This window comes from Lepidochelys olivacea, assembly GCF_965140295.1.
Source record: "Lepidochelys olivacea isolate rLepOli2 genome assembly, chromosome: 6".
Classification (NCBI taxonomy): Eukaryota; Metazoa; Chordata; order Testudines; family Cheloniidae; genus Lepidochelys; species Lepidochelys olivacea.
The window spans coordinates 123,670,827-123,687,268 of NC_140416.1; the positions used below are offsets into that span (position 1 = coordinate 123,670,827).

At 42.5% G+C, this 16,442-nt stretch overlaps 1 protein-coding gene across 1 annotated transcript in view; it reads left to right on the plus strand.

Moving 5' to 3' along the window:
- SOS2 (SOS Ras/Rho guanine nucleotide exchange factor 2) overlaps window positions 1–16,442 on the plus strand; it is a 107,838-nt gene continuing 91,396 nt past the window's right edge. Inside the window, exon 1 of the mRNA XM_084632645.1 lies at window positions 1–152. Coding sequence (XP_084488771.1) covers window positions 66–152 — 87 coding nt within the window. The 5' untranslated portion in view covers window positions 1–65. The remainder of the gene's footprint in view (window positions 153–16,442) is intronic.

Consider the following 16,442-nt stretch of genomic DNA (forward strand, 5'->3'; position numbering starts at 1 on the left):
GCCGCGCCCGCGCGCCGCCGTCCGGGCCCCGCCGCCCCCGATGCGGGGCAGCCACCGCCGGGGCCATGCAGCCGCCGCCGCAGCCCTACGAGTTCTTCAGCGAGGAGAACGGCCCCAAATGGCGGGGGCTCTTCGTGCCCGCGCTGCGCAAGGTCAGGCCGGCCGCCGGCTGCGGGGCGGGCTGGCGGGGCTCGGCGGGGCTCGGCTCGGGCCTCCGCTGCCCCCCGCGGGCCCCCCTCCTGTGCGCGCCCCTCCTCTCCGCCCCCTGCACCTCGCTCCCCCTTCGTCGCCTGTGCGCCCCCCTCCCCGTTTACCCTTCTCCTCCCCTGTGTACTCCCCCCTCCCCTGTGTACTCCCCCCTCCCCCCGTGCACTCTCTTCATCGCCTGTGCGCCCCCCTCCCCTGTGCACGCCCCCTCCCCCACCTCGCCTGTGCGCCCCCCTCCACCCCGTGCACTCCCGTCATCGCCTGTGCACCCTTCTCCCCTGTTTACTCCCCTCCTCCCCTGTGCGCGCCTCCAGTCTCTGCTGTCCCCCGCTCGCCTCCATTCTCTGCTGTCCCCTGCGCACCCACATCCTGTGTACATCCCCGCTACCGCCTCCCCAACTGCATCCCCTGGGCACCTCTATCCTCCACTACCCCCCATAGACACTTACCCCCTGCACACCCCCATCCTGTGTACATCTGCTGTGCACCCCCTGACTGCATCCTTACTACACTCCTCACCTCCATCCCCGCTGCACCCCCACTATCCCGACCGCAACCCCTGTGTACCCTCATCCTCCGCTATCCCCTGCGTGCCCCCACCCCATGTACATCCCCTGGCCACATCCCCTGTGCACTGCCCACCTCATCCCTGCTACAACCCTCACCTCATCCCTTGTGCACCTCCCTCCTCCGCTACCCTCTGCAGGCACTTACCCCCGCGTGCCCCCATCCTGTGTACATCTGCTGTGCATGCCCCGACCGCATCCCCTGTGCACCTCCTACCTCATCCCCACTACACCCCTCACCTCGTCCCCTGTGCAGCCGCATCCCCCCTGCACCTCCCACCGCATCCCCGCTACACCCCTCACCATATCTGCTGTGCACCCTCATCCCTGGTACACCCCTCAACACATTCTCTGTACACCTCCACCACATCCCCTCTGCACCCCCCCACCATGTCTAAATCCCCTCTACATCACCTATCACATCCACACGCCTTTGCACTTCCTCCCACTATGTCCCCTCCCCCAATCCCTGGTGTAGCCCCACCATGTCCCTGTCCCCTCATCCTCCTCCCTAGTGTACCCCCCACCTACTGGCCCTCCACTTATAATACATCCAGACATCCCTGTACACCCCACCACCATATCCACACCTACCCATCCATTACGTGCACACCAGCCAGCCAGCTGCTTTACACCCCCCATCTACCCTGCTCTACAGGTCTACCCATCTCCTATATACTCTCCACCACATATGCATCTACCTATCCACTATGTACTCCCACAATTGCCCCAGTGCATAAATGGGAAAGAAGCTGTATATGGGAAACTGCTTTAATTGTAACTTTCTTGGGGAGGGGTCTGTCATTTGGATAGGAGTTTGTGTAGTGCCTAGCACAATGGGGTTCTGGTCTAGGATTGGCATCCGTAGATACTACCATACAAATAATGAATCATCGTAATTAGAGAGATGCTTGTGTGTGTTTTAAGGAAGGAAGGGGAGACTGTTTCTTTTTTCCAAAAGCAGTTTTAAGAGTGGCATCAGATCAGTAGACTATGTAAATGTGGGATGCACATCCTTCGCCTCTTGTGTATATCTGGGGTGGTGTTTCTCATTATCAAAGGCCACCAAACTCAGATAAATGCTCCTGTGGCTGACCTCTTGTCTGTAGTAAGAATCCTGGGTGCTTTGCTCTTTGCCCCTGAATTTCCTCTTTGGGTCAGTCAGAAGTTTGGAGTGTGCCACGCTGCCCAGCTTCCACCCCCAGATGCTTGCCAGGGGTTTAAAGCATGCAGCATCTCTCCATGCATGTTGTTCTTTCTGTATCTCTCCAGTTTCAGGATTACACTTAAAGATGATAAACCTCTGTCCCCTCCCCCTGGATGAAAATGACATATATGGTGCAGCTTTACCAGCTTGATCCAGAAGGATAGGATGTATTTTAATTTCAAATTTCGTTAAGTTGAAATTTTCTTCTTGGGATCCTAAAACAAAAAATATTGATACAGTCTGTAGTCGGTTAATGCTGTTGTTGCCAATTTACTGCTATAGACTTGGTTTTGTTATGAGGAAACAGAACTGGTATATGAATTTCTCTAAACGAGAGAGAATGTGTGAATTTTTGTAAAGGATTCCCCCCCCCAGCCCCTCCGGGGAAAGTTCCTGGTCTGGAGTACTCACCCTTAATATGAAGCAATTCTATTGTGTTGTGCATTTGTTTAATAAGCATGAAATGTCAATGAGTCAAAGTAAAATTGTATCAGTGTTCCAATTATTGTAATCCCAGACAAGATATTAAGGGGCAATGTCAGGTTTAAAACCATAGCAATGAAGGTGTTTAAAACAGAACATTTTAAAACTGTAATGTTTCACTGTGCTGTTTACATATTGAACTTATTTCACTTTAAACTATGAAAACAGACAGCTTTTGGAATTCTGCCAGGCTTGGGTTCCAAATACTTAAAGCAGAGTGTTTGGTTTTTTTTTTAAAAGCTTCCACTGAAACTAAATGCAAATGCATTAAAACTTTGTTGGTCCCAAAAGAAGCTGTCAAGGGGGATAAAAATGATAATTGAAAAAAATGGATAAAAATTAAAACCTGGATTTTTTTATGTAAATACATTTTTCTTAAATAATTCTGTTTAAAATTTAAAATTCTGACTTTAAGGCCTAAATCTATTAATAAATAATTTAAATAAAAAAAATCAACAGTACATATTTGCTGTTGGCGTTTTAAAGACAGTCAAACCACTGAACTGGTGGAAGTCCCTGGCTAATTGCATGGAACCAGAGTTTACTGAAGTGCTAAGCCAACTTTTGACAGCAATAGCCACTTTGGCAGGTGTAAAGAGAATATTTTCTTCATTTCAGTTTATTGATCAAGTTCATATCTATTACTAGTTCATTCAAAGCTGAAAAAGCAGGAAAGCTTGTTTTTCTCTTCCTGTTGTTGAATAAAAATAAGCTGTGAGAGAAAGAGATCTTAGATCTTTTAGAGCTAGCAGGACATCGTGACCAGAAACAATCAGTAAAATTCACTAACAAAAGATATTTCCTTTGCTTAATATATCAGTTAGTTTTAAATGCAACATATGTTTTGATAAACATTTTTCTTACATATCAGCACACTTAAGGTAATTTTATTTAAACAATTTTAAATATTTTGTGCGTTTTATTTGAATTCCATCCACATGCAGCTTGATACGAATCATAAATAAATTATCTAGGAATAAATGTTCACCATTTTCTAACATAAACAAATGTTAAAAATCAAGAATTTGAATAAATGTGTGTTAAACTATATAATTGTTTAAATGAATAGAGAGGCAGTGTATCCTTCTGGTAAGCAAACAATACAAAATTATATCTACCAATGAGTATCCACCTTTCTTTAGGAAAATAATTGAAGTACAAATGCAAAACAAGATTAAAATAGAAGATTTAAATAAAGGTTTCCAGCATGCTGATTTCAGTTATAACAATCTTAAGTGTTACTTTCAATAAGTAAAACATTTCAAAGAGAAGTGTGTTCTTTTAAATTGACAAGGCTCTTTATGTTTAGTAAAAGATTCTTTAAACCCCACCTCCCGCTAAATCTAGAGCTAAATTTGACCACAATATCACTTTTTAAACAGTTTTTGAAGCTCCTTCACTAGCAGTTCTATTAGGCAAGACAAAGGAGTGGCTTGATAGGACTTGATTAATAAAGAATAAAAGGAGGATAATATAAATAATGCCAATCAATGGGACTTTATGGAAAATAGATAAGTAATTTCTTTTATAAGATTACAAGTTTGGTTGGTAAAGGTAATAGAGTTAATGTAATATACTTAGACTTCTGTAAGGCATTTGGCTTGTTACTGCATGACATTTTGATTAAAAATTAATGTGAGCCATCTTAATTTTATATTTTTTAAATGGATTTAAAGTTGGCTGATGGATCTCAAAATATAATTGTAAATGGGGAATCATCATGAAATGGATGTGTTTCTAGTGGGGAGATTCTGCAGGGATTGCTTCTTGACTCTATGCTATTTAACATTTAATTTTATTAATGACCTGGACATAAAATCATCACTGATAAAGTTTGCACATGACAGAAAAATTGGGAGAGTGGTAAATAACGAAGAGGACTGGTCACTGATACAGAGTGAGCTGGATCACTTGATAAACTGGGTGCAAGTATACAGTATGTGTTTTAATATGGCTAAATGTATATATCTCGGAACAAAGAATATAGTCCATACTTAGAGTCCCCCAGCCTATATCCTGGGAAGCAGTGACTGAAAAAGATTTGGGGATTGTTGTGAACAATCAGCACTCCCAGTGTGATGCTGTAGCAAAAGGGCTAATTACCAAGGATCAGAGGTGTAGCCATGTTAGTCTGTATCCACAGTTGGGCTAATGTAGTTCTTGCCCGTATATACGGGACTCTCCAGTAGAAGTAGAGAGGTTATGTTACTGCTGTATTTGGCACTGGTGCAATTGTTGCTGGAATATTGTGTCCCGTTCTGGTGCCCACAATTCAAGAAGGATGTTGATAAATTGGAGAGGATTCAGAAAAGGGCCATGAAAATGATGAAAGGATTAGAAAACATGTTTTATAGTGCTTGAGTCTATTTAGCCTAACAAAGTGAAGATTAAAGGGTGACTTGAGTACAGTCTGTAAGTTCTTACATGGGGAACAATATTTAATAATGGGCTTTTCAGTCTAGCAGAAAAAGGATCCAATGGCTGGAAGTTGAAGCTACACAAATTCAGACTGAAAATAAGGCATAAATAAGTGAGAGTAATTAACCGTTGGAACAGCTTACCAAGGGTTGTGGTAGATTCTCCATCCCTGACAATTTTTAAATCGAGATTGGATGTTTTTCTAAAAGATCTGCTCTAGGAATTATTTTGGGGAAGTGCTATGGCTGGTGTTATATAAGAGGTCAGACCTGTTGATCACTATGGTCCCTTCAGGCCTTGGATTCTATGAATGATCCTGTGTATTTCAAAGTCTCCCCTCTGACCTTTGTAAGGAAGGTGTCTTGTTAAGAAGCACACTCTAAAACTAAGGTCCAAGTCCTCTAAGAGAATTTGCTGGTGTGCATCATTATGACTGCAGAGCTCCCATTCCTACTGATAGTCACCCCTTTCTGGAATAAAATCTTGCAGTACTGAGATTATTTTCCAAGTTATCAGTGCTTTAATATAACATCAATTTAACGTTTTAGGCCCTGATTTTCAAAGGAGACTGTGGGAGTTAGGTACCTAAATCTCATTGATTTTCAGTGACAGTTGGGGGCCTAGCTCAGTCAGGCCCCTCCACAAATCCCATTATTAATGCATTCATAATAAATGCGTTGTAGTATACAGCTGTTTGGAGCTGTAGTTGAAAACTCCCATTGATACTGAATTTATTTTTAAATGTTATCAGGAATCTATTTCTTTTCTGATATTCACAGAAAGCTTCCTAACTAGAGCATTTAACTGCAACCAAAATGGAACCAGATTGCTGGCACTTAAAAAGATCATAGAGTGGTTTTTAAACTAAGCGCTGGGGGAAAACTGACAGGTGCGGAGGGGCATGTGGTTTGGACAGAGACATCCCTTAGGGGAGGATCTATTAAGGAGATTCTCTATGTCCTAGTAAAGAGGAGAGGATGGAAGATGATAAAATATGGGTAGGGTCTGATGAGAAACAGTCAAATCAAAAAGTGTCCCATTCAATTACATCATGTAATGGCAGACACCTAAAAAGTAAATAGTATTTAAAGTGCTTATATACAAATGCTGAAAGTCTAAATGATAAGATGGGTGAACTAGAGTGCCTTGTATTAAGTTAGGATATCGATACAATAGGCATCACACAAACTTGGTGGAATGAAGATAAAACAATGGGACACAGTAATACCAGGGGTATAAAATATATCGGGAAGGACAGAACAGGTTGTGCTGGTGGGGATGTGGCACTATATGTGAAAGAGTGTAGAATCAAATGAAGTAAAAATCTTAAATGAACCAAACTGTACCATAGAATCTCTGTGGATAGTAATTCCATGCTCTAATAGTAAGAATATTGCAGTCGGGATGTACTACCGACCACGTGACCAGGATGGCGATAGTGACTGTGAAATGCTTAGGGAGATTAGAGTGGCTATAAAAATAAAAAACTCAGTAATAATGGGGGATTTCAACTATCCTTATATTGACTGGGTACATGTCATCTCAGGATGGAGATCATAGAATCATAGAATATCAGGATTGGAAGGGACCTCAGGAGGTCATCTAGCCCAAACCCCTGCTCAAAGCAGGACCAATCCTCAATTTTTGCCCCACATGCCTAAATGGCCCCCTCAAGGATTAAACCCACAACCCTGGGTTTAGCAGGCCAATGCTCAAACCACTGAGCTATCCCTCCCCCCAAAATGTAGATATAAAGTTTCCTGGCAGCTTAAATGACTGCTTCTTGAGCAGCTTGTCCTGGAACCCACAAGAGGAGAGGCAATTCTTGATTTAGTCCTAAGATCAGTACAGGATCTGGTCCAAGAGGTGAATATTGCTGCACCACTTGGTAATAGTGACCATAATATAATTAAATTGAACATCCCTGTGGTGCGGAAAACACCGCAGCAGCCCAACACTGTAGCATTTAATTTCAGAAAGGGGAACTACACAAAAATGAGGAAGTTAGTTAAACAAATTAAAAGGTACAGTGCCAAAAATGAAATCCCTGCAAGCTGCATGGAAACTTTTTAAAGACACTCATAATAGAGCCTCAACTTACATGTATACCCATTATTAAAAAAACATCATAAGAGAACCAAAAAAGTGCCACCATGGCTAAACAACAAAGTAAAAGAAGCAGTACGAGACAAAAAGGCATCCTTTAAAAAGTGGAAGTTAAATCCTAGTGTGGAAAATAGAAAGTAGCATAAACTCTGGCAAATGAAGTGTAAAAATATAATTAGGAAGGCCAAAAAATGTTTTGAACAGTTAGACAAAGACCCAAAAAGTAATAGTTTTTTTTTAAAAGTATATCAGAAGCAGGAAGCCTGCTCAACTACCAGTGGGGCCACTGGATGATCGAGATGCTAAAGGAGCACTCAAGGAGGATAAGGCCATTGTGGAGAAACTAAACAAATTCTTTGCATTGGTCTTCACGACTGAGGATGTGAGGGAGATTCCTAAACCTGAGCCATTCTTTTCAGGTGATAGATCTGAGGAACTGTCCCAGATTGAGGTGTCAGTAGAGGAGGTTTTGGAACAAATTGATAAACTAAACAGTAATAAGTCACCAGGACCAGATGGTATTCACCCCAGAGTTCTGAAAGAACTCAAATGTGAAATTGCAGAACTACTAACTGTAGTTTGTAACCATCATTTAAATCAGCTTCTGTACCAAATGACTGGAGGATAACTAATGTGATGCCAACTTTTAAAAAGGGCTCCAGAGGTGATTCCAGCAATTACAGGCCGGTAAGCCTGACTTCAGTACTGGGCAAACTGGTTGAAACTATAGTAAAGAACAAAATTGTCAGACACATAGATGAACATAATTTGTTGAGGAATAGTCAACATGGTTTTTGTAAAGGGAAATCATGCCTCACCAATCTACTAGAATTCTTTGAGGGGGTCAACAATTATGAGGACAAGGGGGATCCAGTGGATATAGTGCACTTGGACTTTCAGAAAACCTTTGACAAGGTCCCTCGCCAAAGGTTCTTAAAGTAAACTGTCATGGGATAAGAGGGAAGGTCCTCTGATGGATTGGTAACTGGTTAAAAGATAGGAAACAAAGAGTAAGAATAAATGGTCAGTTTTCAGAATGGAGAGGGGTAAATAGTGGTGTTCCCCAAAGGTCTGTACTGAGACCAGTCCTATTCAACATATTCATAAATGATCTGGAAAAGGGGGTAAACAGTGAGGTGGCAAAATTTGCAGAGGATACACAACTACTCAAGATAGTTTAGTCCCAGGCAGACTGTGAAGAGCTACAAAAGGATGTTACAAAACTGCGTGACCGGGCAACAAAATGGCAGATGAAATTCAGTATTGATAAATGCAAAGTGATGCACATTGGAAAACATAATCCCAACTATATGTATAAAATGAAGGGGTCTAAATGAGCTGTTATCACTCAAGAAGGAGATCTTGGAGTCACTGTGGATAGTTCTCTGACAACAGCCACTCAATGTGCAGCGGCTGTCGAAAAAGCAAACAGAATGTTGGGAATCATTAAGAAAGAAAATATTGTATTGCCTCTATATAAATCCATGGTACACCCACATCTTGAACACTGCATGCTGATGTGGTCGCCCCATCTCAAAAAAGATAGATTTAGAAAAGGTTCAGAAAAGGGCAAAAAAAAAAAAAAAAAAAAGATTAGGGGTATGGAATGGCTTCTGTATGAGGAGTGATTTATAAGACTGGGACTTTTCAGCTTGGAAAGAGATGACTAAGGCAGGATATGATAGAGGTCTATAACATCATGACTGGTTTGGAGAAAGTAAATAAGGAAATGCTAATTACTGCTCATAACACAAGGACTAGGGCTTACCAAATGAAATTAACAGGCAGCAGGTTTAAAACAAACAAAAGGAAGTATTTCTTCACACAACACACAGTCAACCTGTGGAACTCTTTGCCAGAGGATGTTGTGAAGGCCAAGACTATAAGAGGGTTCAAAAAAGACCTAGATAAATGTAGGGGAGGATAGGTCGATCAGTGGCTGTTAGCCAGGATGGGCAGGGATGGTGTTTGCCAGAAGCTGGAAATGGGCGACAGGATGAATCACTTGATGGTTACCTGTTCTGTTCATTGCCTCTGGGGCACTTGGTATTGGCCACTGTCAGAAGACAGGATACTGGGCTAAATGGACCTTTGGTCTGACCTGATATAGCCATTTTTATGTTCTTATGTAGGAGAAATAAACATTGGAAGAGGAAACAGTGTGCAGTTGGCCATACATATTTGATTTCTTCATCTAAAAAAAACAAATCTCTCATGCATTTAAATGTTCACCTAGCAGATATCAAGTTTGCAGAGTTCATTGGCTAACTATAAAGATGTATTTAAATGCATATCTGTAATCAAAAGCTTTGAACTTTCCTCTGGTGACAAGTTTTTCAAAATGAAAAGCATTTTATATAATTGTAGATGTTTTAGTCTTTTCACTTATGAGGATTGCCATTATCTTTAAACTATTGGTACTGGTGTGTCAGCAGGTAGGAGACCCATGCAGTATAAGCAATACATAGTACTGCACAATATTTGAATTGCATTTTCCAAAACAAGTCCACTGTGGCTCTGGCTGACTCATCAGATTTCTAGAGTATGCCTAAAGGGCTTATTCTTGGAGACTCTTCTACTCCATTCAGAAGTATAAATGGCAAATTTGAAGAAGTATTGAAAGTTCATATATTAATGCTACTTCATGTAAGAAAAAACATACCAAGGGAAAAACTATGTAGCAGATACTTTGTTTAAGGATATTAACCATGGCCCTAAATCTGCAATGGGATGGGTGCAGGTGAAACCCCAGTAACTGCATTGTGGGCTCGGTGGTGGGTCAGGGCGTTTTCAGGATCAGGGCCTGTGGTTAATTTTATGGGTTTGAGAGCATTATGGTGAACAAATATTTAACAGTTGGAATTGTTTCACAAAATTTTAAAATGATAATTCTGCAGTTCTTGTGTTTTGAATAAGTTCTGAGGCATCCTTGGCTACAAACTAATCTGAAACCTCTAAATCTTTACAAATTTGAAGCATGAAGATAAATAAACTGGTGCTCTTGCAACAAAACTACTGGATGCTGTTTAGGCTATAGCCACACTGCAGAGTTTACAGTAGCACGCCTGTCGTGCTGTTAGTGCGGATGCTCTAAGCCAGTGGGAGAGAGCTCTCACATCAACATAATTACTTCAGCCCCTACAAGCAGCAGTAGCTATGTCGGCGGGAGGAGCCTAAAGCTATGCCTACACTACCGCGGTAAGTCGACCTACGCTACGCAACTCCAGCTACGTGAATAACATAGCTGGAGTTGATGTACCATAGGTCGAGTCATCGCGGGGGGTCGATGGGAGAAAATCTCCCGTCAACTTACCTTACTCTTCTCATTGTGGGTAGAGTACAGGGATCGACTGAAGAGCGAACTGCAGTCGATTTGGCGAGTCTTTAGTGGACCCGCTAAATCAACCAGTGGATCAATCTCAGAGTGTTGATCCCTGCCGTCGTGTAGACCTGCCCTTAATGATGCATAGAACATGGAAAGTGATCAGAATACTTTAACTTGAAATTACCCAAGAAATGTATTGCTAATAAATTTACAAGGAAGTTCTTAGCAAAGCTTCAGGTGTTGCACTACAACATAGTTTTTTCTGCACCCATAGTGAAAGTGTGAAGTCTCTGGACAGAGGTGTGATGGGAAACACTAGGCTTTTGTAAATTAATGTGAAGATTGTCCCCTTTAAACTGTTAAGTAATTTTTCTACATTTCCTCTTTCCCACACTGGTATTAAGTTATCTTTGCAAGTAGTTTTCTGCTTTACTTATAACCTTCCTGAAATTTACTTTTTGGGGCATAAAAATCATTTATCTGCTGATTAATATTTACTATATACTATTATTAATATTTACTAAGGGATTAGTCTCAGTGTTTTTTCATCTGCCAGTTTTCATTGTGTTTAAGCTGTTGTGCTTTGTGTTAGTAATAGTTTATTTAACTCAAACTGTTGCTCAGATGGGCAAATAACTTGGTAATGAAAGCATAATTTTTTACTTGATTGACTATTTTATCTTCAATCATTAACATGAAACTAAGACTATACTTGGATTTGAGGTATTTGGAAATGGTAGGAAGAAGTTATTTTGAATACTTGGCAGTGTGAGTACAAGAAACATTTCCTATTTGTTTTGTTAAAATACGCATACATGAATGTTAATTTCTGTAGAGAAGTGCCAGGTCAAATTTGTAGAGTTATAGTTATTGACAGTGAAACAAAAATGCCCCTTCACTTGATTCTTCCATGACTTTCCTGCCACTTTCTGTCCTCTCTTCTCCGCTGTTTTGTCTGTTTCCTCCCCTCTTGATCCTTTTGCTTCTGTCACACCGTGTAATCCACATTACTAACCCCAAACTTTTTTCACCTCCCCACATCTGATTCTTCTCCTCCTGAACCACTGAATGTCTTGGGGAAAGAAGTCCCATAACCACACCAGCTTAGAATCATAGAATATCAGGGTTGGAAGGGACCCCAGAAGGTCATCTAGTCCAACCCCCTGCTCAAAGCAGGACCAATTCCCAGTTAAATCATCCCAGCCAGGGCTTTGTCAAGCCTGACCTTAAAAACCTCTAAGGAAGGAGATTCTACCACCTCCCTAGGTAACGCATTCCAGTGTTTCACCACCCTCTTAGTGAAAAAGTTTTTCCTAATATCCAATCTAAACCTCCCCCACTGCAACTTGAGACCATTACTCCTCGTTCTGTCATCTGCTACCATTGAGAACAGTCTAGATCCATCCTCTTTGGAACCCCCTTTCAGGTAGTTGAAAGCAGCTATCAAATCCCCCCTCATTCTTCTCTTCTGCAGGCTAAACAATCCCAGCTCCCTCAGCCTCTCCTCATAACTCATGTGTTCCAGTCCCCTAATCATTTTTGTTGCCCTTCGCTGGACTCTCTCCAATTTATCCACATCCTTCTTGAAGTGTGGGGCCCAAAACTGGACACAGTACTCCAGATGAGGCCTCACCAATGTCGAATAGAGGGGAACGATCACGTCCCTCGATCTGCTCGCTATGCCCCTACTTATACATCCCAAAATGCCATTGGCCTTCTTGGCAACAAGGGCACACTGCTGACTCATATCCAGCTTCTCGTCCACTGTCACCCCTAGGTCCTTTTCTGCAGAACTGCTGCCTAGCCATTCGGTCCCTAGTCTGTAGCTGTGCATTGGGTTCTTCCGTCCTAAGTGCAGGACCCTGCACTTATCCTTATTGAACCTCATCAGATTCCTTTTGGCCCAATCTTCCAATTGGTCTAGGTCCTTCTGTATCCTATCCCTCCCCTCCAGCGTATCTACCACTCCTCCCAGTTTAGTATCATCCGCAAATTTGCTGAGAGTGCAATCCACACCATCCTCCAGATCATTTATGAAGATATTGAATAAAACCGGCCCCAGGACCGACCCTTGGGGCACTCCACTTGATACCGGCTGCCAACTAGACATGGAGCCATTGATCACTACCCGTTGAGCCCGACAATTTAGCCAGCTTTCTACCCACCTTATAGTGCATTCATCCAGCCCATACTTCCTTAACTTGCTGACAAGAATACTATGGGAGACCGTGTCAAAAGCTTTGCTAAAGTCAAGAAACAATACATCCACTGCTTTCCCTTCATCCACAGAACCAGTAATCTCATCATAAAAGGCGATTAGATTAGTCAGGCATGACCTTCCCTTGGTGAATCCATGCTGGCTGTTCCTGATCACTTTCCTCTCATGCAAGTGCTTCAGGATTGATTCTTTGAGGACCTGCTCCATGATTTTTCCAGGGACTGAGGTGAGGCTGACTGGCCTGTAGTTCCCAGGATCTTCCTTCTTCCCTTTTTTAAAGATTGGCACTACATTAGCCTTTTTCCAGTCATCCGGGACTTCCCCGGTTTGCCACGAGTTTTCAAAGATAATGGCCAGTGGCTCTGCAATCACAGCCGCCAATTCCTTCAGCACTCTCGGATGCAACTCGTCCGGCCCCATGGACTTGTGCACGTCCAGCTTTTCTAAATAGTCCCTAACCGCCTCTGTCTCCACAGAGGGCTGGCCATCTCTACAGCTTCCCTCACTACAGTGCATTCTCTTCCCTTATTCTTCACTTTGTAGGATCTTGCTGATTTCACAATGAAGATTGGCAGGATCTGTGGTAATCACCCTCCTTTCTTGTCATTCTCACAGGTTTCCTACCGTGTCACCTGCCAAAGTACCCCAAATTCCCTCCTGGCTTCTTTTTCTCCCTGTCTCACCCTCTCCTTCATTCTCCTTAATCTTACATCTCTCTGTCTCCCTCATAGTACAAGCATTCTGTAGTCTCCCCCATTTTGGAAACGGTGTCCCTTGATTCCCCACTGTTTGCCGTTGTAACTACCACCCTAACTTCCTTTGTCTCCAGATACATCAAGTCATTGCCTTGAGTTCTGCCCTTCCGGCCTGGCTTCCACCCTGGCTTCACCCTCCACTCCATTAATACCACATTCATCAAAATAACTAATGACCTCGTCCTTGGCATATCTCAGAGCCTCTACTTCATCCTTAGCCTCCTCATTCTCCCAGTAGTGTTTGACACTGTTACCTTTCCAGCCACGGCACTCACTTCTTTGTAACCCTTCACTGGCTTCCCTTTCTTCACTGCATCAAGTTCAGATTTTTTGTGGTTGTATTTAAGGCTGTATGTAACTCTGCTTTTCCCTGCTTATCCACTATTGTTTCTTATTACATCCCCCGCCTCTGTGCCCTTTGCTCTATCAGTCATTATAACCTCCAGCCTGTTTTGTGTGCTTGTCTCATAGCTCTCTGCTACCTTCCATACTTTATGCATGGAATGTCCTTTCTAAGCTGGTTTGCAAAGCCCTACTCTTATTTAAGACCCATTTCTTCTACAGCATCCACAAAAAACTACCTGACTAGTTATTTATTTTCTGAGTGAATTGTTCATTTATGTGGCAGGAAGGGAGTCAGATATTGGGAGGGAGGAGTTTGAATATGCTGAATTTGGAGTTAAGGATTGCTGTTGGGGAAGCAGAGTGGGATGAAGTGGCGGGAGGAACTTGCTATGTTTTTCTAAAAAGCAGTTAAGGTGTGTGCCTATCATTATGCTCGCTGTTCTTGTATCCATGCATCCAATGAAATGGGCTGTAGCCCACGAAAGCTTATGCTCAAATAAATTTGTTAGTCTCTAAGGTGCCACAAGTACTCCTGTTCTTTTTGCTTGTATGTTGTTTCTCTCCCTTCTGTTTATTTTTACATTGGAGCAGGGTCTGTGCCTAGAACAGTTTGGCACTACCATAGGTTATAAGACGTTATATAAATTCTTTTAACATTTCTGGATGTTTACTTTTCTAGCCACTCTTAAGGTGCCTGGCTTTTGTTGAGTGTCTTCTGGATCTCCTGTTTAATGCAATACAATTAGCTGAAAAATCACAGTTATGTTTGACTACTGTATTTACAGATTTGACTACTGTATTTACAGATAACACCTAAGATTGCTATAACTGAAAGAATTTGGTGGATTTTTTTTCCTGTATCTTCTGTTTGCATTTGACAGAACTTTGTCCATCATCATTTAATTGCAGTAGGGCCCAAATCCCCAGTCAGAATCCAGTGTTACAAATGTATAGGGAAGCACATTGCTTGTCATATAGATCTTAAAATCAGAGGTTCTGATCCCTCAAGCTGATAAGTTCAGGTGGACCTCTGTGCTTATATGAAGCACAGTTGAGTACAGTAGGATTTTGTGGGCTCATAAAATGCTGTACATGTGGATCCAGTTTGCAGGCTTGAGGCTTAATTTAAGATGTGGCATAAACAAGTGAGTATGAAAAACAATTGGAGGGCAGACAAGGGCAACAGTAATAAGATTATGTACATAGCCTAAGTAACTGCGCAACTATATGGTTCCAGCACTTTTAAGTGTTTTTTCCCTCCTTCTTTTTAAAAGAAGCTATTTTTTGTTTTGTAAATGTGAGTAGTGGGTATAAGTGTGCTTGGGACTGTGGCAGGGGAGAAGCCAGGAGGGGTGTTGGTGAATGATGGATTACAAAACACGGGGAGGAAGATGAGTGGGTAAAGGGAAAGTGGCATGTGCATGAGGGAAAGAGGCATGCCACTATTTGGGGAAACGAGCCCATGAAAGTCTTGGGGAACAGTCTAGGAGAAGGTGAATCCCAATGAGGGAGGAGTGGTCATCCCTGGTGCCCTAGTTCCTCCAGAGCTGCAATACCAATAGTCTAGGGAGTCAGTTTCCTTAAACCCTGCAGAGCCAGCTAGCATTCATGCTACAGCTACACAGGATTTTATCACTAGTTAGAAGCACAGTCAACCTAAATGGTAACAAGTTATACAGCTTGGCTTGTGTCCATATAGTAGATTTTCTGTCCTCACGTTTACATTCACACCTAGCCCTCTGCCTAATTGTATTTGTAGGAATGATTTCTGGGACTCTGTCCCATGGTGACTCAAGGTATGTCTACACTACGAAATTAGGTCAATTTTATAGAAGTCGGTTTTTAGAAATTGATTTTATACAGTCGATTGCGTATGTCCCCACTAAGAGCATTAAGTCGGCGGAGTACATCCTCACTACCATGGCTAGCATCGACTTACAGAGCGGTGCACTGTGGGTAGCTATCCCACAATTCCTGCAGTCTCCGCTGTCCATTGGAATTCTGGGTTAAGCTCCCAATGCCTGATGGGGCAAAAACATTGTCGTGGGTGGTTTGGGTATATGTAGTCAGTCGCCCCTCCCTCCGTGAAAGCAACGGCAGACAATTGTTTTGCACCTTTTTTCCTGGGTTATACGTGCAGACGCCATAGTATAGCAAGCATGGAGCCCGCTCAGCTTACCGTCACCACTGCTGTTAGAAGAAAAGGAGTACTAGTGGCACCTTAGAGACTAACCAATTTATTTGAGCATAAGCTTTCGTGAGCTACAGCTCACTTAATCTGATGCATAAAGTGGAAAATACAGGGAGGAGATTTATATACACACAGAACATGAAGTGAGCTGTAGCTCACGAAAGCTCATGCTCAAATAAATTGGTTAGTCTCTAAGGTGCCACAAGTACTCCTTTTCTTTTTGCGAATACAGACTAACACGGCTGTTACTCTGAAACCTGAAAAAATGGGTGTTATCATACACCCTGTAAGGAGCGTGATCACTTAAGATGAGCTATTACCAGCAGGAGAGCTGGGGGGAGAAAACCTTTTGTAGTGATAATCAAGGTGGGCCATTTCCAGCAGTTAACAGGAACGTCCGAGGAGCGGTGGGGGGGGAATAAACATGGGGAAATAGTTTTACTTTGTCTAATGACACATCCACTCCCAGTCTCTGTTCAAGCCTAAGTTAATTGTATCCAGTTTGCAAATTAATTCCAATTCAGCAGTCTCTCGTTGGAGTCTGTTTTTGAAGTCTTTTTGTTGTAATATTGTGACCTTTAGGTCTGTAATCGAGTGACCAGAGAGATTGAAGTGTTCTCC